A 24,334-nucleotide genomic window follows, 5' to 3' on the forward strand; every position below is an offset into this window, starting at 1 on the left:
TCCCTTTCAAGTCCATCTTAGAAGTTCCATGAAATAACATACAAATCCAAATTCCTTTACTCAATGCCCCTAAAAAACAATTTCAAACAGAACCCTTCAGCATCTGTCTTATATGAATATGAGCACGGTACGCAGGGACGTGACATAGGATTGGTGGGTTTGTCTGTCCATCACCAGTACCTGGGGAGGGGCTTCCATGGGAGGATCAGGAGGGGCGGAGGCTACACTGATGATTGGCACCACGGTGGCCAATGGCTGAGGCACAGGTGTGGGCACAGGAAGAGGAGGGGAAACATTAGTAGGCCCCGCCCCTAGTGGCAGAGGAGAGGGAGGGGAAGCCACACCCCCTGTTGGCATGGTAACGGGAAGGGACGGCGATGGAGAAGGGAGGGTCACCAAGGAAACAGTAGAGGTAGACGGAGTTGGACTGGGCTGAGAAGAGGAGGAAGGGCAACAGGAGTAGGAGGGAGAAGAAGAGAAGGGGGAAGAGGAGGAGGAGAAGAATGGAGAGAGGAAGAGGATGAGGAGGGGGTGAGAAGGAAGAGGAAAGGTAGGAGGAAAGGGGGAGAGGAAGAAGAGGAGGAAGAATGTCAGAGAAATGAGGAGGAGGAACATTGAGAAGAGGAAGAGAGAGAGGAGAAGAAGCAAAAGGAGGAAGAGGAGCAGGGGGAACAGAAAGGGGAGGGGGGGTGGCGAGGGCCATAGAAACAGGTTAGAGAAACCCAACAAGCTAGGTTTCAATGCTCTTAGTATTGGGACAGCGAGCTAAAGTTAGTCTTTTACTTCATTGTTGATTCATCTAAAGTAGGAGATGAATATGAGGGAAACAGACTGTCAGCATTTGATTCTGGGTCCTTATTAGTATCCATAAGTCATGTTAAAACAAGGACACCAGAAGAAGAAAAGACCATCCATAGCTCACTGAGCCAGTACTGACAGTATTGACTGTAGATGGGCTGACTTAGAGAACCTCAACAAACAACTAGAACAGCAAGGCAACTGGAACACAGATCAAACCGATTACCGACAACATCCGAAATTAGACAACAAATCATGTGACAGGACAATGTGAAATACACACACGAGTCCGTGAAACAGAGGAAGACCATGCAACCACAAAGCAAACCTGGTAGTGGTAGACTAAGCAAATTCTTTGCACAATGTAGATGGGCAACACTGTCAACACCAGACAACAAACTGAGACACAGGGCCAAAAATCTATTCAAATGTTTCCTGCCAAAATATGTCGCTATGTGATTTAAGTAATGGTGCTGAGGCAAGTCTTTGGGCTCTGTTGCTCTGTCGCTTTAGAGTTGCCCAAAAAATTGCCCAGTGAATCGATGACTTAAGTCATGACACACATTTGGAGGCAATGTAGATGGGAGTGGCATATAGATCGTGGGATGAGAATTTTTTACAAAGCACTACCATATACTGTCCTGAGGACAATTAAGCACTGAAAATAGTGGACATACACAAGTGTGGACGACACCACGTTCACACGCTACAAACATTTCAAGATACTTTTGTTTTAAACACCCTGCTGTTATCCTCATTCACCTTGTGGAGTTTATCAATTCTTATTCCTGAAGCAATATTACCCATCTTCATTTCCTAAAAATTTGCCCATGTAATTGAGACCCATGCTTTTGATCAAATGGTTAGTTGGGGCATCTGGGGTGAACAAAGGGACACTGCTAACAACGGGCATCAACACACGGCAGAGCTACACACCCGAACAGGACAAAAACAAGAGGAGGGGCAACAGATTCTTCCAGAAATATTCTACTTCATGTTAAACAGATTCACAACTCATAGGTTATGATTATGCACACAATTACTCAGTTAGATGCACATGCACACATGAACACACACATACACACACACACACATACACATATGGACACAGTTACCTACATCCACACCCACACAATTCTACCTGAACCAGAGTTATATGAGCAGCCTGGTAGAGAAGATAGAGGTGTTCTAAACTGGGAGATGGACTGAGGTCACAAAACTACACACACACACACGCACACACACACACACACACACACACACGCGCACGCACGCACGCAATCAATGTGCATACAATCACACATAAAAAATATGAATATACAAACAAAGATACAAGCATACATGCATACATACACATACAGGCATATGAGTATGCATGTATGAACACATACACACACAAACCCCGTGATAAACGCAGGCAGCATGCCGCAAAAAGGAAAGAAAAATAGAAGAAACAGATTGAGCTGAAGAAGCAGCAGAAGTTAAAGAAAAAGTAGAAGCTATTCAAGAAGAGCAAAACATGCAATATTAACACATAATACAGATACAAGACCAAGAATGACAAATATGCCTATGACAACTATTTGGATAAACTGAATGGTTGGTTGCTGACTGACAACGTGACTAACTAGCTGGCTGAATGATTGGAAAATGAAGATACCGAATAAGTGATAGACTGGCTGGTCAAATAACTGAAAAGATAACTGACTAAATGTCTGGCTGACTGAACTGATTGGCAGAATAAACAGCAGATTAGTTGACATCTGACTGAATGGCAGACTGAATTAATTATTGAACTGTTTTTGCCTGGGTGATTGACTGGATGTGTTGATCAACTGTGAGAGATGATGTCGTCTTCAAGTCAATCAATCAGTGTGTGTGTGTTTGTGTGTGTCTATACGCCATATGCTTGTGTACAGTTTATCAGTTTTTCTTCAGCCTGTCTCTGTGTGGGAAAACCCATAAATTACAGAAGCTATTTGAAGTTAATGCCTCCCTACGATGTTTCCACAGTCAACTGTAAAAGTAGTGCAATGTTTTCTTTGTGTGTGTGAATGGTTGTGTATGTGTGTGTGTGTGTGTGATTCTCCATGTGCCAATTTAGCTGTCTATTTCTAAGTTGCAGAAAGTTGTTTAGAACTTCCATTAGCTTTGATGTGTTTTTATTGACGACTATAGAGCTAATTAACTGATAGTGTGTGTGTGTGTGTGAGAATCCGCATGTGTGTCTCTGTTTGCATCTGTGTTTCCATATATAAATACAAATAGTGTAGACTGTGTGGGAAGCAGGCGCTAACACAAAGTTGTTTGAACTCACGCAAACCCTGAGGTGTATTCATAAAGACTGCAGTTACTGTAATTGATTCAGCGTTTGTACAGATATTAATTTGGCTTTGCTGTGGAATCTATTGCCACAAGCTAGGTGGGGTGTGAACTGGTGTTTGTGCATGTGGGAGAGAGTGTGTATACCTACTGTATGTATAAGTAGGTAGGTGTGTGTGTGTGTGTGTCGGCACAGATGAATGCAGACAGTTATGATAGCTCATGAATCAATCACCTGTGTGCGAGGCGCCAGCGGCAGCTTGTGTTTGTATTAGGAATGTATTTATTAAGTGTTGCTGTTTATGTATGTTGCAATTAGGGGTGTGTGTGTGTTACCTGTGCAGACCCCTGTGGCAGCGATGTGTGAGAGGGGCTCTGAACCGATGTAATGCTGGACTGACTGGATGGAATGACCTACAGAAAGACAGAGAGAGAGAGAGAGAGAGAGAGAGAGAGAGAGAGAGAGAGAGAGAGAGAGAGAGAGAGAGAGAGAGAGAGGAGGGAGGGAGGGAGCGAGAGTAAATAACTAAACAGATAAATGCATACAGAATGCAACTGACATGCACACCAATGTCCCATTCTGATTTGAGATATCCCAAGTATTCTGTTTTTGAGCTGGCACAGGTATGCATCATTTCCTGTATACAATAACCTGGATAAACTCAAATCCCAGTTATGAGAAAACCAAATAAGATACATAGATATGGAATATATGAAATATACCAACACCAACTGGGACATTCAATCTTGTATATCTTACCCCTTATTCTGTTGATTTCCTAATTTGTTGTTGGTATATGAAAGATAAATATAAATATATATACTGTATATATATATATGTTTATATAAAAATATAAATACAGTGTATATCTTATCCTAAATAATACCTAAACCAGAATATAAGCCATTATCCAGAATGCTGTGTGCATGTGAAAAGTTGTTCCAAAATGAGATATCAACCATTTTAACAAAGTGACAGCAGTCTTACAAAATATTGCTAGCACAAAATTAGAAAAATCATATTGCACTTTTTAAAAGGATAACAGGCAACATAAGACCTCCAACACTTAGTGATGAACTTAAGGTAATGCTTTTTTTCCAAAATGTGAATATAACAGTTTATAACTCTTTATGTAAAGATGGCAAATATAACAATGTAGTAATGAAAAAAAAAAATCCATCTCATTCCAGCCAAAACGTTTGATCTCCTATTAACATCCAATTTCATGCTCAATCAAATCAGTTTAGGGCTGCCATTAGTTCATAACAAGGTTTTGTGCTGGGGGCCAACACACTCCTTCAAAAAGACTGTGGTATCACTCTAGGCAAAGCGCCAGCGCTGTGGGACATCTTACTTTATGACTGGTTACCTTGAAGCTAAGGCAGCCACTTCAAAGAGAAAGCCAACTTGCTCAAGCAAAAGTTTATTATGGTATAAGCATAAAAACAGGGTTGAGGCATTTTGCTCAAACTCTTTCTGAGGCTTTTGACACCGCAGGAACATGGGATTAAAATGGTGACAAAAGAGGGAGGGATAGCGAAAGAGATGAAGAGAGAGAAGGAGAGGAAGAGAGAACATGTGAAAATTGTGTTTGCATCAAGTGTGTGAATATGTATACACATCAAATGTGTGAATAACCTCCACACTACAGAAAAAGAGATAGACAGAGAGATGCAGAGAGAGAGAGATACAGAGAGAGACTATTGTCATTTTACAGTCTGATGAAGAAGAACAGTTGTTGACACCAATCGTGACACCAATCTTTCCTGTAGATTTTTTTGTGCATTTTTTGTGCATTTTTTAGGGCTTGGGGTTATTTTGGTACGCAGGTTCACTCCTGGGTCCATTCCAGGATCAGTTCCAATAGATGTTGCAGTCTAAAAATGAGTCTTATTTGAATATTTATATCATGATATATGAGCAATTGAGCTGCAATTGCAATTTCATTTGCTGCTGTATTCTTTCTTGGTGGCGGGCCGATGTTTCTCTGGTTGTAAAAAAACACTAACTGGGGTTACTGGGGTCTCCAGTTGCTATAGCTAGTCTTACCTGCTGGGGCGTCCCAGGGGGAGCTGGCTGGGAGGTGGGAGGGGCCAGGGGGGGTCCTGGAGTGGGCTGGGGGGTCGGGGCCTGAACCTGCTGCTTAGAAAGAGACCAAAGGAAAAAAGTACAGAAAGATGGACAGAGAGAGGGAGTATTGTAGGATAAAGAGAGGATGGAGGAGACAGAGAAAGATAAAAACATGAGAGAAAGAGAGACAGAGAGAGAGATAGAGAGAGAAAGAGAGAAATGGCCAATACGGGGAGGGAGAGAGAACAAGAAACAATTAGAACATTTCTAGATCCTACACCAGTTTGGGTTTGCTGCTGTGCATGTGAGTGCAAACACAAGGTACTTATTATGCTGCTCTCTAGTTTTTTGGTTTAGATTCTCATCTTGTGTATGCACAGATGCACGCACACACGCACGCACATGGACAAACACACACACACACACACACACACACACACACACACACACACTATTCACCCAGACATATATACATCAATAGAAACATACACACATACACAGCTTATAGTCTAGCAGGTACAACAGTACAGACACAGTACTGGGGTTAGTTAGGGTGTGAGTTCAATAGGTTTCCATGCAGGTCGAGCCCTAAGTGATTGGCAATGACAACAGGTGGATGTTATAACGGGTCAACGAAGCACACAACAGAAGCTGGTTGTGGTCTTTACAAAGGCAATACAAATCTGGAAAGCAAACATAAACTTAAAATAAACCTTAAACTTAAATTTGAAGATTTCTTTAAAAAAAAAAAAAATAGAATTAAACCAGTGCTGTGTTTTCCGAAAGCAGTCCAGCACAGACATCATCTTTTGATTTATTAGCTTCAGGCCTGGGTAAAATAATATTTGCAAATAATTGTTTCATGTTTGATTCTTTTAGCATGCTTTTAATGTCAGATGGGTGGGGTTTGCTACCAAGCCTAATACAACCACTACTGCAAAGTTTTTTTTTTATATATACACTTTCTGTGATTAAGAACTTACCTGGCACTAAATGAACTGTCCTAAACCCTACCCATCTCGTACTCCAAGTATGTTAAAACATCCTGAAAATGATTTGCAAACAGTATTTAACCAGGGTTTGACTGGTTTAAAATAGAATAAAAATGAAGTAAGATTATTTGAGCTGTTAAACTTGAGCTTGTTTCTTTTCCATTGTCTTCTTTGGCTCCAAAACTATACATAATAAAGCTAAACTACAATCAAAAATGTACATTATAGAGGTACAATGCCTTTTTAATAGAATAGGTAAACTAGTGCACTTACTGTACTGGCTAGAGCAGGAAGCTAATTTTTTCCACAAGACACAGAGGCTGGTGGATTCCAAAGTTTGTTAGCACCTTTCACGGTTACCAGCCAAATACTTTTATAGAAAATAATCTCTAAAATATGGTTGGTACCGGTCAAAGTGGCTGGTTGAGTGGATTCAAACATAGCAGCCACCCACATATTTAATTTCCCATCCTAGTAAGGGACCTGACAGGGCTGTGCCTTTCCTCCAAACTACTTTCTACTTCTATTATTGAACTGTATTGTTTGAGGAATCTATGGCACTACAGGACAACAGCAATTGAGCTAACAGACTAATAGTTATGTTCAATTTATTGTGAACCCTTAGAAGGCCGTAGGCAAGTTTATACTTGTCCCCAAGCTCTCTCTCACAAAGTATGGTCGGAGCTTACACAAGTATAGTTGCACCATACACGCTACCTACCTTCTTTTACCATCAATGCTCACAGAAAGTCACACAAACACACTAAAAAATTTCACAGTACGAAATTATAGAAGATAAATAAATTAAAATAAATGAAATGAAATAAAAATATAGGTAATAAAAGGTAAGGAACAAAGCTGGAAGAAATTAGAAGAAAGAGCAATGAACGTGGTTCAGAGCAAACTAAGAAGAAAGTTTGACTGCAGGGTGATACAGATGATGGCAGCATTCTAAGGGTTTAATGAATGTCAACTGTGACCTTTGAACCCTGAGTAGGAAGCTTGACTGAGCGGGAAATGACAACACAATATGCTAAATTAAAGAACTGACTTAAAGCCAAGCTCTTTAGCAACACAAAACAAAACAACAGAAAGAATCTAAAATATACAAATGAATCGTCTATCTGCATGGTTACAGTGCTAGGTAAGTCTAAGCCCCCTTGGTTTTTGTTGTATGTTTCTGTGTGTTTGTCCATACAAATCAACAAAGTCACATGGCTTCATCATGCTTACTATGATTACTTTCTTCAAACATATTTGTAACTTATGTCTAGAGATCTAAAATATAAGTCTGTATCTAAATGATGGTCACCTTTCTAGGTAAGTACTCCTTTCATAGGACCATACAGACTTTGGATTTGTACGAGCAAAAATGCAAGTATACCACACACACAGTATACCTGCACAAACACACATTTTTCATATACAGTCATATATGAACATACAGACAAAATCTTACTTACTGAGAAGGACAAGTAAATCAAAATAAAATACAACACAGAGAGACAGAAAGGAGGGGGCTTAGACGTTCTGCATGTAAAGCTTTCACACCAGAGAGTGTCTCAAGAGTACCGCCTTCAGAATGCCACCTTCAAAATAATTACTATTATTTGACTAACAGCACCGATGCAATTACACTGTGCCACAGAACAGCCTGGTGCCAGCAGGTTATGCTGATTTTTTAGATTGTTTCTTGAGAAAGGTTGAGACAATTTTGGATAGAAATGCATATTACAGTGAATCGTCTCAGTCTCAAGTATGGTTCTCCACTTTCTCGAATTTCCTATTCTACTTTTCATTTATTCTGTTTTTTATACAGCAGTAGCAGTATAAAGGCTATATTGTGTATTCTAATGGGGAATAAAGCCACATTAGTGTATCAGAATTTTAAATGATTTGCAGTACAGTATTCTCATTTTGGTCTTGGAATCAACTAAAGAGATTCTGGTCTTAGTTGTACCTAGACTTACTCTGGGCCTTGTCCTGAACCAGACTGAGGTGGTATTGACTAAAACCCTGCCCTTTACTTGCATTTTTTTATTATTACCATGAATTCTAATCTGCAGGTAAACATCGTCAAAGGATGAATGATGTGAGACATTATGAAGGCAGACCATGAGACTCTCTCTGGAGTGTAGACATGGGTGGACGGGGTTAAAATCACAACCACAGGAACTAAATGTCTAGCCAAATCAGATAGTATGTCATGATAAATAAGGGTCAGCTGGGGCTGGCAGGGTATAAAAGATAATAGGGAGTGGTATAAGGGGCCCTGGGTCAAATTACCATTTTAGATTAAATCAGTTACTTTTCATGGAAGGATTGATTTTACCTGACTGACTGATGAAATTATTTCCTATCAGTCTACTCTGGCTGGTTGATTAAGAATAAATTCCTGTTTTTACAATTACAGACTGGCAAAGTGCACAAGAAGGTGAAGATAAAATCAAGTCAATTGATTGCCTTCAAAAAGTAGAGGTATGATGACTATATGCGTAAAAATCTTAGCATAAAAAAAACCTTGCCATTTTTCAGTCTGACTAGAAAGAATGAAAAACATAGGAATTATTGGGAATTCATGTATCAGCAGCTGTTTGTGGATCTCGACTGAAAGGTAACTAAAATGATTTCAACTAGTAATTGACCCAGGTGGGTTTTTGGGGTCTAATCTCAGTACCAGAGCGGGGTTAGCAGCCTGCATGGCCAGCAATGACTCATGGTACGTCATATCGGGTTGGGCTGGTACCACCCCTCCGTGCCGGGCCCAGGCGCTCTGGATCAGAGACCCCAGCTGAGTCGACGATGCTCCCCCAAGAGGAAGCTCAGCAGATGGGGTGAGAAGGAGAAAGCTCTGCTGGGAGGGAGGATGTCCCTGTGGATCCATGGTAAGCACTACCCCTGACGAATCATAGAGCGAGGCAGAGGACGAGTGAGGGATGGACTGAGCGGTGGAGGAGGAGTCGAGTGGAGGGAGTAGAGGCGGGGGAGGAGGTGACTGGAACTCCCCCGCATCGGAGGAGGCCAAGGAGTCGCTGGAAGGTTCTGGGCTTCTGTCCCTTGCAGCTCCTCCTCCGTGGTGAAGGAGAAGACTTCCCGGAGGTAACGGGAGCTCGGGGCTGACGTATGTGTACAGCTCTTCTGTCACCGGCTGGAGGCGGCTGTACGAACCAGAGCCTCCAGAACCTGACCCAGTGTTGTCCTCTAGTGGGAGGTCCATGGAACTCCTGCGGGCGCGGTAAAGTCTGGACGCCAAGAGGCTTGGGTCGCCGGCAGCAGCTGCAGCAGCAGCAGCCGCAGCTAAATGGAATTCAAAGACACTTCCGGGAGGCGGCGGGGTGTCGCCCATCACTGGAGGAGCAGAGAGAGGGAAGGAGGAAGGGGAGGCATGTTGGGGTGGAGGATAGCATCCTTCAGACGATGAAGAAGACACAGAGGCACCAGCGCTCATGGGAGGCAGGGACGGAGGTATCGGGCTGTGTGTGCTGATTCTTTGCATCATGTGTGGGTGCAAGAACCCCGGTTGAGGCGGGGGACCAGGGTCATAGCCCAGACTAGCAGCCGCAGCCGCTGCTTGCATCTGCTGATGGAAACTCAAGTGACCGAGCTGGTGAGCAGTCATTGGGTATCCTCCATACGCCATTGCTTCGTAATGGTCCAATAGGGCAGCTTGGTTTAGGCTTAATCTCCTCACTGCTTCCTCTTGCTCCGCTCTCACATCCTTATATCCATACAAACTTGGGTCAGATTGTCCCGGGAGATGCAGGGGTTCTCCAACACCGAGTCTTTGGGCGGCTGCCGCAAAACCAGGGTTTACCATGTAGAGGGAGGGGGGCTCGACACCCTCCAGCCCAGAAAAGGGGTGCAGGCTGCTCCCATACCGAGGGTAGGCAGGCTGGAAGTGTCGGGTGTGGGCCTCGAGAATGGAGGTGCTCTTGCGTCGCTGGGTGTTGTAGGCCTTTGGAGGGCCAGTGGGAGGAGGAGAGAAAGAAATGGGGCGCTCAGGGATGGAGGGGAAGAAAAAAGTAGGGGTGTCGGGGAGACCACCTCCTCCTGCTGCGCTTGCTCCTCCACTGTAGGGGTGTGGCATTGAATGCTGCTGCTGTGACAATGAGATACAACGGATTTAAGAACGAGAGACTGAGAAAGAGAGAAAAAAAAACATGAAATGGAGAAAATAGTATGTCAAATAGAGAAATTAGAGCACCATTTCAAAACAATAAGGAGAAAAGTGACACATTCCCCTCCACACAACAAATAAAGAATATGGATGAGATAAGACAGAAACTATCTAAAAGCTGTAGAAAGAAGTGAAGAGATGAGGGGAATGGGTGATGGAAAGATAAAAAGATAGTGAAACAGGCAGACAGACCAAATGACAGACTGGTACACAGACAGGCAGGCACAAAGACCAACAAGACAGACGACACAGAGAGACAGACAGACAGTAGGTAAAGGTGGGAGACACACTGATAGCTTACAGGTAGACGGAGAGTCGGGTATTAAATACAGAGAGGACAAAGACCAAATGCTCTAAGAGCAACAAAATCCTGATGCATCTGCAATCAGGAAAGCTGTCTTTTGTTATAAGTTTCCCTTGTAGAATTTCAACCTCCTCACTATGTATGTTGGCTTGCATGTGAACAGCATGTGAACAACAGGGAGATATAGAAATGTACTTCATGTTTTCCTTATCCATTTTTTAAATATGATATGATAATAAGGAATTAGTGACCAGAGTTCAAGTATTTAGTATTTAGTATATGTTCAAGTATTTAGCAAACAACTGAGGGTGAGATGAGGTAGAATATCTGGTCTAATATGGAGAACTGTGTTTGGTAAATATCTCGAGATGTTATCTCATCCCATTCATTCTCAATTATTTCTGCAAATTTTGGATATGATGTTATCAAGCCCGAAGGTTAGCAGTGATGTCATTGTGAAAATGACAATTTTGAAAATTCTGGCTGTAATGTGTATTTTTCCTGATAGCAGATGCACATTATAGCAGCCACTTGGACCACAGAGCAAAGTTAAGGGTCAGACCAGTCAATCTGTATTTAATGAGAACACATGGTGATCTGCTCGAGACGGAGAGAGGATGGATACAACAATGGGAAAAAACAGAGACTCGCACAGGTGTCTGGAAAAACAACAAGATTGAACAAACAAGATTTCCTGCATAGTTGCCATCTTAGCTGTTGTTATCAAGATCAAAGTAGCCCTTAAATGCCTTAAGAAGAGCTTCTGAGGTAGCATTTTTCTACTGATTTAATATCTGATTTAATATTACTGATATAATATACATGATTAGATTTCAAATCATTCTATTATGTTGCCCCAGACAAATTACGGTTGTTTCAAGAGAGCTTGCTTGTATTTTAGATGATCCCAGCAGAGGAAACTAGGAACTAGGAAATAAAGAATATGTGAGCGATGGGACGGACAGGTAATTTTTGATCAGTTGATTATATTTTCTAGTGTGCATCTACCCTTTCAACTAATTGGCAAATAAATTAGATTTTCTGATTCTGAGTGGTTGTTTATGCGCTTTTGGTTTAGCTCCACATTGGTGTACAAAGCTGTGACAAACAACTACTTTGTGTCAGCATGGGTAATGTAATGAGCTAAGCAGTTTCATTGACAATCTGTTCATTCAATCTGTGCAATTCACTAGTTAGGACAAATCACTGGTAGATGTAAAAGGGACTCTGAAATAAAAATCAATGACATTTCAATAGGCCATGATACTGGGATTCCCCAATGAGTACAGAGAAATGTTTTAATTAAATTTTCTCTCTCTCAAAACTCTTTTGACCTTAGAGAGAGCAACATTCCAAGGTACAGTTAAGTCACTGGAAAACATTGTCGACGAGTTGTTCAGCAACTGCAAAATTTTTCATGTTCATCAATTGATAATCATTTTTGAAAAAAGTACACATCCTAAAATCATAGTTTTATTTTGTCAGTATTGGGGAACATGTTCAAACTTGATAAGATGCAAGTCCTAACATTCAAAAAGAGGCATATTTAAACAAATCTATGCTTTCATCAACCTTACTATTCTCAGGACAACTTAAAATCATGATGCATCTATTTGATGGACTTTTTTAGACTTGAACTTGAATGTCTTGCACATTACTGTGTCTGGCTCTTATGGCCTACTATATTTAATAATCTACAGTCACACCTGGACCAAATAGTATTTGTTAAAACTTGTTAAAATTTGTGTTATTCTACCTTGGTGCTAGATGGGTGGGGTGCTATAAATGTGAACTTTAAGTAGATCTAGACAATGTTCTTGTTCTTGGGACAAATTCTTTATGGTTTAATCCTTGCCCAGCTCCAGTAAAAGAGGCTGATGTGTTCATCGCTTTAATTTGCCAGAAAGTTTAGACGTAGACAAAGTATTTGAAAGACAATTTAGTGTACGTTTTTTTGTAACTTATGTTGCATTATCTGAATTGTCCTGATGCAGCAAACCCCACCAACTGATATTCAAAGTAGGTTAAGATGATCAGTAAGAATTATTGGCAACTACTTTTAAACATGGGTCTCTAGTTATCATAAACCTATTTTCATCTCCATTACACATTTCCAGACACCAGTGGTAGTCCCTATCCCCCATCTTTCTCTCTCCTCTCCCTCCCTGGTTCTCTGGAGGCAGAGGTTGTGAACCTACAGGGGTGGAGAAGAGGGTAGGTAGGCTGGCCCTTCGCTGCCTGGCCCGGGGCAGAGAGGAGGCTGAGTGAAGGGGCAGGACTGTCTCCAGGGCCTTGGAGAGACGCCCTGCGAACGTGTCCCTCTCGGCTGCGAGAGGAATGCAGGGGGAGGTGGTGGAGTAGGAGGAGGAGAGGATGTCTGGAGGAGGGGTGGAGGGCTGCTTTGGAGGAACAGCCAGGAGCGGAGGAGCGTGGGGAAAGCAGTAGGAGGAGGAGGAGGGGACGCAAACGGACATGCTACGACTTCGACGACGGCGGGAGGCAGGCTGCAGGCAGGGAGGGGAGGGAAACATACACAAACTGAAACACAAAACTACAAAACAATTTAACCGAACATAGCAAAAAACAATAGTAAAATGACAACACAACCAAAGAACACACAAACAAAAACTATGACATGGAACTGGGACAAATAAATTAATAGTGTAAAAGGAAAGACAAATACCGTCTGACACACAACCAGAACAAAATACAAAAGAATGGTTTCATTCAAAAATATTCAAAATGTTATTCAATGTTCAGTGCTCAATAATGAAATTAAAAAGAACAAACAAACATGATTACATCTTCTAAAGGGCTCAGAATAAATAACTAAAGTTCAACAATATTCAATAGGAAATTTCCAGTTAATGCTTCCAGCATTTAAGTAATTGTTGCAATTTTCCCAATAGTGAATATCTTTTTGAAATGAAACCTTTTGGATGTACATGATCTATATCTTACAGTTAGAGATGTTTAACAACAACGCAAAAAAATATGATTACACAAAAAATATGAATCAACTTGTGAGCAGATACATACATTACAGAGACAAAAACAACAGAGCAAATGAAAAGAAAGACAGACTAGAACAGAATGAAAGAACAACAACAAAAGAAAGGACTGCAGCAAAGTATCTAGTAAATATAATTTAATACAAAATGCAAATAAAATTAAACACTAATATAATTTGAAAGAGGAGAATTATAATGTGGGAAAGTGATGTTGGAGTAGCTACTTAAGAAGCTGAACCAAGCTGATCTATACAGAAAGTAGTTCTGAAGTACTTAAGAACAGCATCTACAATTTGGTTAGGAAAACTAAGGCAGTTTTTCAGAAAAAAAGTTGATTATATATTATATAGTACAGCAGTGTCATCTACACAGCTTTATGAATATATCATAAAGACAACCTGTAGTTTTACTTTAAATCATATCAATATTGAATGATCAGTACTGACATTCCCTCAATATATTATTTTGATATCAAATTATTTAGCACGGGCTATTTTTTGAATGATCTCTGAATATGGTGGATTTCCGAAAAAAGTTACTTTGTTCACTTTGTTCTTGGCGTGACTAAAAAAACCATTGTTGTCATGGCACTGCGTGAGTAAACATGTTGCCTAAAATGGCGGTCAATTGTGTTTTCCCCCTAGGGACCCAGACGTCGTTTTTTGTGGTGCAAAATTTACGTGAAAAGCTTCTGGTGTTTTTTAGAGCCTAAAATCTTGTTATCTACTAGACTGCTTTACATTGCATGGACTCGGGAAAACAACATCACAGACAGTAGCTTTTGATAGTAATTACTTCATAATAATGTTGGAAAACTGTTTTAATCTTCCCATGACTCACCTTTGGGTCCAAATCAGCCTTTGAGACCCGCAGGCCTAATAACACTGTCTAGTAGATTAAACTGAGCCTGCCTGCAGCCAGTGACTCATAGCAGATCAGCCCATCATGGCTTTGACCAGAACACACCCTGTGGTGATGTTAGCAAACTGCTGATGCTCAGAAACAGCAGGAGCATCTCAAGAGGAGAGCTGTGGACTGAAGTGTGTCTGAGACACATCCTGGCTAAACATTAATGTTCTCTTTCTTAGACGTTGGCTTGATACACAGTATCTGCCGACTCTAAGAAGTGGCCTTTGATCAAGAAATAAGCTTGAAGAGAAATGATCTGCGCAGTTCCAAAAGAAAAAAATATTGCACACTTTCTAAAGGTATTAATGTTCTATTTCTGTGACAGAAATAGACTGTAACCGTTTGAGCAGGCCAGAGGTATATAAGGGAAATTTGGTGCATTATTATCTTGTTAAGAGCATGGAAAGTGAACAAATTGAATGATAATCTAATTGAACAATGAATCAATCAGTGTGAGTAATGGTAGCCTAAAAGTTAGAGAAGCAGACTTGGCCAGAAATGAGAAAGTAAGAGTAAATTAGAAAGAAAGAAAGTAAATGAGAAATGCTCTCCCCTCCCTCAATGACTATGGATAAGGTGCCCTTGTATAAGGCACTTGCAGTTCCCCAGGGTGAATGTGAGTAACTGTGTGAGCGTGAAGCAAACTGTTGCTGAAAAACAGCATGTAGGCTCAGCAAACCCTCGCTGGATGAATAGAAGTTAAGAAAAGAACAAGATTTCCCTGGGCCATTAGAGAGTATTAGACCCTGCTGAAGGCCTGATAACACCAGACTACAACAGAACCAAGCTGATTCATACACCAACACAATGAACTCAGTCAACATTGTGATGATAACAGACAATAGATAACAAACAATGAATAAGCAGACAAATAAACAGCAACAAATGAAGGGTTTTCTTTGCAAATACTATATATCAATTTTGGAGAAAAAACTGTTACCTGATCTTGATTGCTGCATATTTAAACAATGCAGATGAACATTTTCTCCGCTGTCACTATTTTGCAAGCAAGCATGTTAAGATTGCTAATAACTTAAAGGATAAGGCTGGTGTTTTTTATGCATTGCTTACCGTCAGCAAATCCTATGAAAATAACAAAATCAACAATGCGTTCGTCAACCCAGAAGTCATTGGCTCCAATTGTAAGCTAAAAACGTTTAAATACATATAATTTTAAAAATCGCTAACTGTTACCATGAAAAGTCAGGCTGTTATAGTTATTACCAAATCAAATTCAAATGGGAACAAATTCTTCATTACCCCGGGGACTATTTTTGGTGCTACGGAACTACTTTCCTGAGATCGCAAACGTGTTTACAGCCGGCTTATTAAGTTGTTTGAGGAAAAAGTCGGCTGGCCCGGTGCATCACGATGATGACATATGCTGCCCAGAGCAACGACATTGCTCTTTGACATGTTTTTAACTGTTTTTCTTAATACAATGGATTTCTATGGCTGCTGGGACATGGCTGCATTGGGCACCGGCTACATGGACGAGATTTGCTGGCAAAACAAAATGATCATTGCTGATTTTGTTATTTTCATAGGATTTGTTGACAGTAAGCAATGCATTAAAAAACACCAGCCTTATCGTTTAAGTGAGTTTTATTTTCGAGCCAGAAATAAGTTTGTAAGTGTAAATTCAAATGGTGAATGTCTTCACTTTCAAACCCTTCATATAGAGCAAAAACAAAACGCTGAGCAGACTGCATGGATATTAACATCACTCCCAGGACATTTCACCTCACTGAAATAATGATGAGGTAACTTAATTACATGTTTACAAGTAACTTCAATAAATGTTTTCGAAAAGAAAATGCCCTAATAAATGTTGTTTGAAATAACTGAATAAACTGAATACAATTTATTGAAATAGGTCACCAAAATGCCAAAAAGGTGGCATGTGAGGGACAAAGTTCCACTCAAACATCTCACACACATCATTTTACGCTTGTTGGCATAATCCACTCAGTGTGGATGTTCTGATTCTGATTCTGATTATGATGTGATGCTTTTGCATGAGCAAAGTAAAATACATGGGGTTGATGTGTGTCCCAAGAAATATGCCCAGCAATCAATGTACAAAACAAGTTGAAAATAATATGAAAAAAATGGAAAATAACATACAAAACAAAATAACAACTACTACAAAAATAACAATAACCAAATAAAAATACAAAGTCACAAAAACTGTGTAAAGAGGGGAATGGATGGTAACATACAGTAGGAGAATTGAGGAAAGGAGAGAGGAAGAACGGACTGGTTGATAGGATGGAGGGATTGAGGGAAGGAGAGATGCATGACATGTGGGAGGCTGAAGAGAGAGTGACTGACAGACATCCAGGATGAAATACTCTAGAAACTGGAGGACTGGCTAGCTGGCAGACTAAGTGAGTGAGTGGTTGACTGACTGGCTGGATGGCTAACTAACTGGCTGTGTAACAGATCGACTGACAGACTGGTTGACTTACTGACTGATTGAATGATAGACTGAATATCTGACTGACTGACAACTTAATCATTGACCGACTGGACGAGAGATGTGCTGACAGACTGACTGTTGAGAATAAGAGGAAGGAGAGAAGATTGAGTTGTTCTCAAATGTGTTGGTTTCTCTCTGCACTAGTTCACACGCCTGGTTGGAAAAGATCAAATACCTGCTGGTACTCCTCTTCTTCAGGTCAAAGGTGCTCATCTCCAAAAAAACCAGCATGCTCTTGTGCATTTAGTTCAACACACACCCACAAGTCACACACACTGCAAACTCATTCCCACTCCAAAACAGTCACTTCAAACTGGGGAGTCATTTTCAACACATCTGTGAGTGTAGTTGTAGAGAAATGTAACACGAATGGGGGTGTTGTTACAAAAACACACACTCACAGATGCGTTAAACATGACCCATCCTTCATGATAGTGCATCCAAAACACATACAAATATATACTGCCTCGTGCTGAGGACATCACCACTCACCATCGGCTGCGGCGGCTGGGGGTAGGCCGGGTGCTGCTGTGGGACGGCTGAGGGGGTAGAGGGGTAGGGGGGCTGGGGCTGGGGCTGGGGAGGGGGCTGGGAGGAGGGAGGGCAGCTGTACGACATGGTCAGCTGGTGGGGGGCTTCAGAGGAGAAAACTGAGGAACCCTGGCCGCTGTCCAAACCTCCTTCAGCTGAGAGAGGGAGGGAGGGAGAGGGACAGAGAGAGAGGGAGACAAAGAGAGAGAAATATCTGTTTAGGTCTCAGGATGGTAACCTTTTCTCCTGTCCCTTCTTATTCTACTACATGGAAGGATATGCAGAGAAAAAAAAACTGTGTGGAATATGGTGATGGAGAGTTTTACTGAATTTCTAAAGAGCAGTACGATATGTCTTACATGTGTGTGAGAGGTTGGTCTGCTGATAGTGACGCTGCTGCTGGTCCGCTTCAGTTTCCTCTGCCTCCGCCTGGACATGGGAACACAAGGAACAAACACAAGCTATGGTCAAACTAAGGGAAACTAAAGGAAGGAAAAAAAGCTCCAATTTCAAAGGTTAGAAAAGCTATTTTTGATGTGTAGAACCAGTAGTGCCAAAATGTTTCTAATGGGTAAGGATTTCTTTTCTGCATTCATATATATATATATATATATATATATATTTTAAAAGCAAAATCCTCAGAGGGAACCAAATAAAAAACAATTAACCAATTAGCCAACAACTGACCAAATACCTAATTAATACACTAGCAAAACTATCTAAAAAGTGTTAGTCCAGCAGACTAACACACTATACCAACCAATCAATCTTACAAACATACTAATTAACTCCTAGTTAATCCAATAGTCTAACAACCAGTCGATCTTACTTACAAGACTTACTGAATGACAACTGAATGACAAATTACCAACCAACTGATCTTATAAACTTCCAAACATACTAACTACCTATCTAACTAACCAACCTGTGTGTGTGAAGGTTTGAGTGTCTCTTGTTGTTGTTGTTGTTGTTGTTGTTGTTGTTGTTGCTGATGGTGTTGTTGTTGCTGTTGTTGTTGCTGTTGTTGTTGCTGTTGTTGTTGCTGTTGTTGTTGTTCCAGCTCCAGTCGTCTCTTCTCCTGTTCCTCTCGTACCAGCTGTCTCTGTTCTCTCTTCCTCCGGATCAGAGACACACGGTCCTTGATAGCCTTGGCCATGGTCTTATGGTCGCCCTCGGCAACATAGCCAGACTCAACCTAAAGGGTGGAAGTGGAGTCACACACACACACACACATATATATACCCCCTTCAATAAATATCCCCCATGTCCACCCCATCAATTCCTTAATCACGCCTTTCCTATTCTCAATTGATCACTCTCAATAAAAAAATCTCCCTCAATCCCTCCCTCCTCCCCTTCTCCCCTCCCATAACTCTATCCATCTCTCCGTTCATCCCTCCCCTCCTCCCTGCGTACCATTTCCTGGGCCACATCCTCAGGGACGTCCTTGTTCAGGTCGAAGGAGAACTCGATGGCTTCGTTGTCCTTGTATTTGCCTAAAAAAAACACAGTTTATTGGTCAGTCAGCTGTCGAAGGATTTCCTTGGGAATACTAAGTCCAGTTCCATTCCTTCCTTATTTACATGGATCATAAAAAAAATCAATTGTTCCTTGCCTTTGAGCTTCTTGACGTCTTCTATCCTGAGCCAGAGTTTGATGGCGATCATCTCCCCATCATCCTCCTCTGCCAGCTCTACCCTGACTCCTGTCTCCTCCTGGAAGAACGCATGGTTCAACAGAATCTTTATAGCATACCTAGAGAAAAAACAGACAGAAAGATAGATAGTTAGATAAGAGACGGGAGCGGAAGAGTGGGAGGGAAGAGGCAGAGAGATGTACTGATGGGGAAAGAGGGAGCATATATAAGAAAACAACATTAAAAAGTTAACAGCATTTTCCACTCATGTTTCTTTGCATGGTTAGGCAATATTGTTGTAACATACCTGGAGACAGATAAAAGAGATGGAGAAGAAGAAAAAGAGAGAGGGGTGGGGTAAAGGGGGAGAGGCGGATTTACTACTTGATTGACTGAATAATGATAATAAGGTTTATCCATGACCAGCAGTGCCCTGTCGGCTGGATTCCAGTTGATAAGATAATAAGACAGACATGGTATTTCATAAAACACAACATGTTGGCCACATTTAGCCTCAGTACACCCTTCCACATACACGCAATAGTGTTATTCAATCTGTGGACTGGGACCTAGAGATGGTTCTTAGAAAGTCCTCTGCTAAAAAAAAGTGACTGATGGTCAACTACTATATTATTGGATTTGGAAGAGAGGCCACCAATCAGAAGACACCACTCTGCAACTAAACAGAAGTTGAACGTCAGATTCCTTTTTCTTCCCTAGCCAAAATACTAGCTAGTTGCACAGGTTTTAAATGATAAGCTGAATGTTTTCAAATGTTTCTAGATGAATACTGTGTGTGTGTGTGTGTGTGTATGTGTCTGTGTGTGTGTGTGTGTGTGTGTGTGTGTGTGTGTGTGTGTGAGAGAGAGAGAGAGAGAGAGAAACAGAAGCCACAATCCTTCACATAACTATGAATCAGATGATGGTGAGCTAATGAAATCATGACAAATGTAGCATGATTAAATGAATGATTGTCATATGGGTGTGTCTGGATGTTGTGGCTCTGATTCTCGATAGTTGGCAGACAGGTGGATATCGTGCAGAAATAGTGAAGCTGAAAACTTCAAAAACCTTCATGGGTAAACAAAAAAAAGTCTACTGGAACCCTTGCTGAATCTTACTGTAAGACACCAAAAAGCAATACACAGAAAAAACATGAAATATCATGTGGGTCAGACTTTCTTTCAGCATCATATCCATGGAGGACCAGGTTTTTTAAGCAAGTGTCACTAAACAAATTTTTAACTTCAGCCACTCAAAACTCTTAAAGCTAAAAGCAAGCTAAGCTCTTAGAGCTGTGGGGAACATGAAACACTGCATCATTAAACCAGCGCTGTAAGGAGAGGTTCCCTGTGGACCCATAGCCTTAGGTGGCAAAAATCACTTAAGTTGTCTACATGTGCAGGGTAAAACTTTGGTTTCTAAAATCTGAACATGAAACACTAAGAATTATTCAAGCCATAATGCCCCTTGATACAGTCATCCAAATAGCTTAGAAGAAAAATCCACCCTAAAACATGTGATGTACACCTTTCCTTTTTGAGTCCATTTTGATGTTTGGTGGTATATTTTTCTTATTCCTGCTGGTAACTGGTCAAACAATGTAACATCATGTTGAGATATTTCCAGCAGCTCCAATGGAGTTTGATAGCAGAAAATGTTCAACCATCTAAAACAGCCACGGTAAACGTCAGGCTTTGGTGTCAGTCCCTCAGAATCAAAGAGCCAGGGCTAGTGTTGTAGTACTCGAGATCGGTCTTGGTCTCGAGACTGGTCTTAAGACCACATTTTGCTGGTCTCGGTCTCGTCTCGGACGCGACTGCATTTTTACTCGGTCTTGACTCGGTCTCGGACAAAGAGGACTCGGAATTTTATTTCAAGACCAGTCGAGACCACAAGTGCAGTAACATCATTACCTGCCGGTGCATTGTCTGATTTATTTATTTTTTACTGTGATTGGATATAAAACTTTCCCCTTCAAATTGCAACCGATAACTTGGCTTATTTTAAGTTTGAAAGTTTATTAACCATTAAACGCTGCCACCCTCACTCACCCCCCTCTGAGCTGCGCCAAGAAAGAGAACGCAGGATACAGGAGGAGAGAGCACCATGTGTGGCTGAGGAGGAGAGAATGAGATAATATAATTTGCCTACAGAAATCACAGAGAGTTTTGCAAAACAGTTCTAAGAACAAGCATCAATTCCATACAGGCACATGGTGCGTTCAATTCAATGCGGTGCATTAAAGCATTGCGACACAGTTATCGGTTAAATTATAATTTCACTAATGTTAGGCTTAAATTCCACAAGGTAATAACGTTACCGTTAAAGTCTGTAGTGCAGCAGAAGACGTGTTATCAGGTTACTGTTTATACCGTTACTGACACAGGCGAGTAAATTGTGGAATTTTAAGTTTCACTTTCGTCTGCACAGCGGGGCTCTGGCAGATTGAGTAGGGGAGAGCGGGGCAAGTTGTCACATTGGTCAAAGTCAAAACACTATAACATAAAAACAATTTGTAGCCTATACATGACAGTAAGTTTATGTTTCTTCTCATTTCAGGAATCAAAATAATTATACATTGTGACATAAAAGCAAGGGTCAGCTATAACCTGATAATAATTTTGAATGTTTTAGTGAAGCTATCTGCTCAGGGTGTTTTAACACTTCTGTTTCATTCTGCCCACTGTCTTGAGCCTTTCCAAAGGTCAGTGAAATCGAATTGCAATGTTTCAAAGGATTGCCTTCTGTCACTGAGTACATACTGTACATCCATTTGTATTTTACTTAAATTCCTAAATAATGCTTTCTTTCTTTTTGAATTTTAGCAGAGAAATGGTGTAAATGTTGAGCCATCACTCTGATTACATGGTCTTGAAAATGGACTCGCATTGGTCTGGTCTCGGTCTCGCCCCCCTTCTGTCTTGGTCTTGACTTGGTCTCGCCCCCTCAAAGTCTTGGTCTTGACTCGGACTTGATACGCTCTGGTCTTGGTCTTGACTCGGTCTCGGTTTAGGTGGTCTCGACTACAACACTAGCCAGGGCTTCTTTCTAGACTCACCATTTTGCTATGACATTCAAAAATAATCCAGATAGAAATCCATAATAGAAGAAGAGGTTATACCAATTTCTCCACCAACAGTAGCGACAATAGACCAGAAAGCACTGCTGCTAACAGCTTATGTCGTTGCGGCACTGACATTGGTAGCGTATGAGATATTTCTTTGTAATTTGAACAACTGGGCATGGCACACTGCGACATTGCTTTGTACAATTTCACTTTTTTCCACTGGAAAAACTTACTACACTATTGCTATTGCAATAGTCATTCAATCAAAAGTCATTCTGGGAAATGTAGGAAATCATCAAGTAAAAGTAGATGAGGCAGGCTGAGGGAAAGTGAGTACACCAAAACAATAAATAATTATTCATCATAAAATACCTCTTGGAATGCACTGAACATCACAGATTGAGTGTAAAAGTATCCAAGGGTGGGTTTTTCCTTTAAGTGTGCATCAGGTGATTATGTTTTGTGTCATTATAATTGTGCTATTTTAATGTACTGTACTGAAGGGTTTTAGGGATTTCCCTAGATTAGGCATTGAATCTGTTGAATCTGACCACACCAGTGGAGAGCAACAGCCTGTTTAGAGTTGGTTAATTTTCTAAAGCAGAGAATAAGAGCAAGCGGCTGGATTTGGACACCATGGAAAGGGAGGGGAGCGGGCAACGAGAGAGAAAAAGAAGGGTTAGACTTGGTTAGTTTTCTAAAGCAGTAGACAACAGGCTCTGGTGGATGTATTGGCTGGCCTAAGGCATGGGGAGAGAGAGGAACACAGCTCTTCTTATCTCTGACCAAAAAACTGTGTAAGAGTTAGAGTAGGATTTAAGGGGGAGAATGATTTCTCAATTCTCCACTCTCTCGACTACTCACTCTACGAGTTAAATCGGACAGGAAAAACTCACTGGAATTGTTCTCTTAGGTATTTTCGCATAGAGTGATGATAGCTTGATCATCTGTTTTATTTTATTAATCTCAGGAAGTGAACGCAAATCTGTAAATCAACCAGAATTGTGACGGAGAGTCCATGGTACACCCAAAAATCCCAACAAGTCACATAATGGCATATTCAACTGACCTGGGTTCGGCTTTGATAGTCTGTGAATGTGTGTGTGTGTGTGTGTGTGTGTCTCACCTCTCATCCTTGTTCTGTCTGATGCAGCCCTCTATAATCTCCTTCACCTCAGGAATGGCAACCTTGTCAAAACTGCCAGGCTTCACTCCCTGCACACACACACACACACACACACACACACACACACACACACACACAAAGAGAACACACGCTGAATCTTTGCAGGAAGGCAAAGAGCAAACTACACAGATAAACAGACACTCACTGTCACATTCAAACACACACATTCAAACACAGTCTCACCAAGACAGTGGATGGGCTTACTCTGAAGCTGCCATCTATTAACACCCACACAAACATGACACACCATTTAGCAGCAGGGGTCAGTCTAGAGGAGAGACGAAGGAGACACGGGATCTAAAAGACCACAGTGGTCCAAGTCAAAGTGACGATTAGCCAGCTAGCCTTGTGTACTATATAGACTGGACACCATCTAAAAACACACTACACAATGTCACACTGCAGCAAAACTCCTATCTAGATAAATACAATAGGCATACAGATGTACTATATATTAACAAGAATCAAGTGCTGTAAATTTCTTCTTTGAATCCATCAATGTAGACTAGTGTTTTTTTGTTCTAGGAAAAATGAGAATGGAAGTGAATACTGCATGGTACTATCCTGTTTGTAGGTTTTATTGTTTGCATCAGGCTATCAGGCTAAAATAGAAACATGTCAAAAAGATTTAACTGGCAGCTTTGATGAACTCCTATACAACTCAGCTGACTAATGATAATTTAATTGAAATAAACTGGATTAATATCAAGTTTGTGAGATGCCTATTTTTTGAGTGTTTTGCTCTGGCAACTCTGTATGTAAGTTAAACATCTGACTGACAAGTATTTCTGTTGATTACTATCATTCAGTGAGTAACCCAAGAAGACAAAAATAATTCCCCATCT

At 41.0% G+C, this 24,334-nt stretch overlaps 1 protein-coding gene across 1 annotated transcript in view; it reads right to left on the bottom strand.

The window, feature by feature from the left end:
* wnk1b (WNK lysine deficient protein kinase 1b) overlaps positions 1-24,334 on the bottom strand; it is a 120,364-nt gene that overhangs the window by 24,720 nt on the left and 71,310 nt on the right. The window contains exons 6-16 of the mRNA XM_071522325.1: positions 23,430-23,518; positions 19,213-19,352; positions 19,014-19,093; positions 18,624-18,792; positions 17,957-18,037; positions 17,559-17,752; positions 12,863-13,168; positions 8,861-10,279; positions 5,171-5,263; positions 3,457-3,534; positions 181-432 (exon numbers count right to left, since the gene is read on the bottom strand). Coding sequence (XP_071378426.1) covers positions 181-432; positions 3,457-3,534; positions 5,171-5,263; positions 8,861-10,279; positions 12,863-13,168; positions 17,559-17,752; positions 17,957-18,037; positions 18,624-18,792; positions 19,014-19,093; positions 19,213-19,352; positions 23,430-23,518 — 2,901 coding nt within the window. The remainder of the gene's footprint in view (positions 1-180; positions 433-3,456; positions 3,535-5,170; positions 5,264-8,860; positions 10,280-12,862; positions 13,169-17,558; positions 17,753-17,956; positions 18,038-18,623; positions 18,793-19,013; positions 19,094-19,212; positions 19,353-23,429; positions 23,519-24,334) is intronic.

The sequence above is a fragment of the Centroberyx affinis genome, unplaced genomic scaffold (genome assembly GCF_046629955.1).
Source record: "Centroberyx affinis isolate AG114_WGS23_722 - 3 ecotype Tasmania unplaced genomic scaffold, CSIRO-AGI_Caff_v1 ptg000976l_1, whole genome shotgun sequence".
NCBI classification, from domain to species: domain Eukaryota; kingdom Metazoa; phylum Chordata; class Actinopteri; order Beryciformes; family Berycidae; genus Centroberyx; species Centroberyx affinis.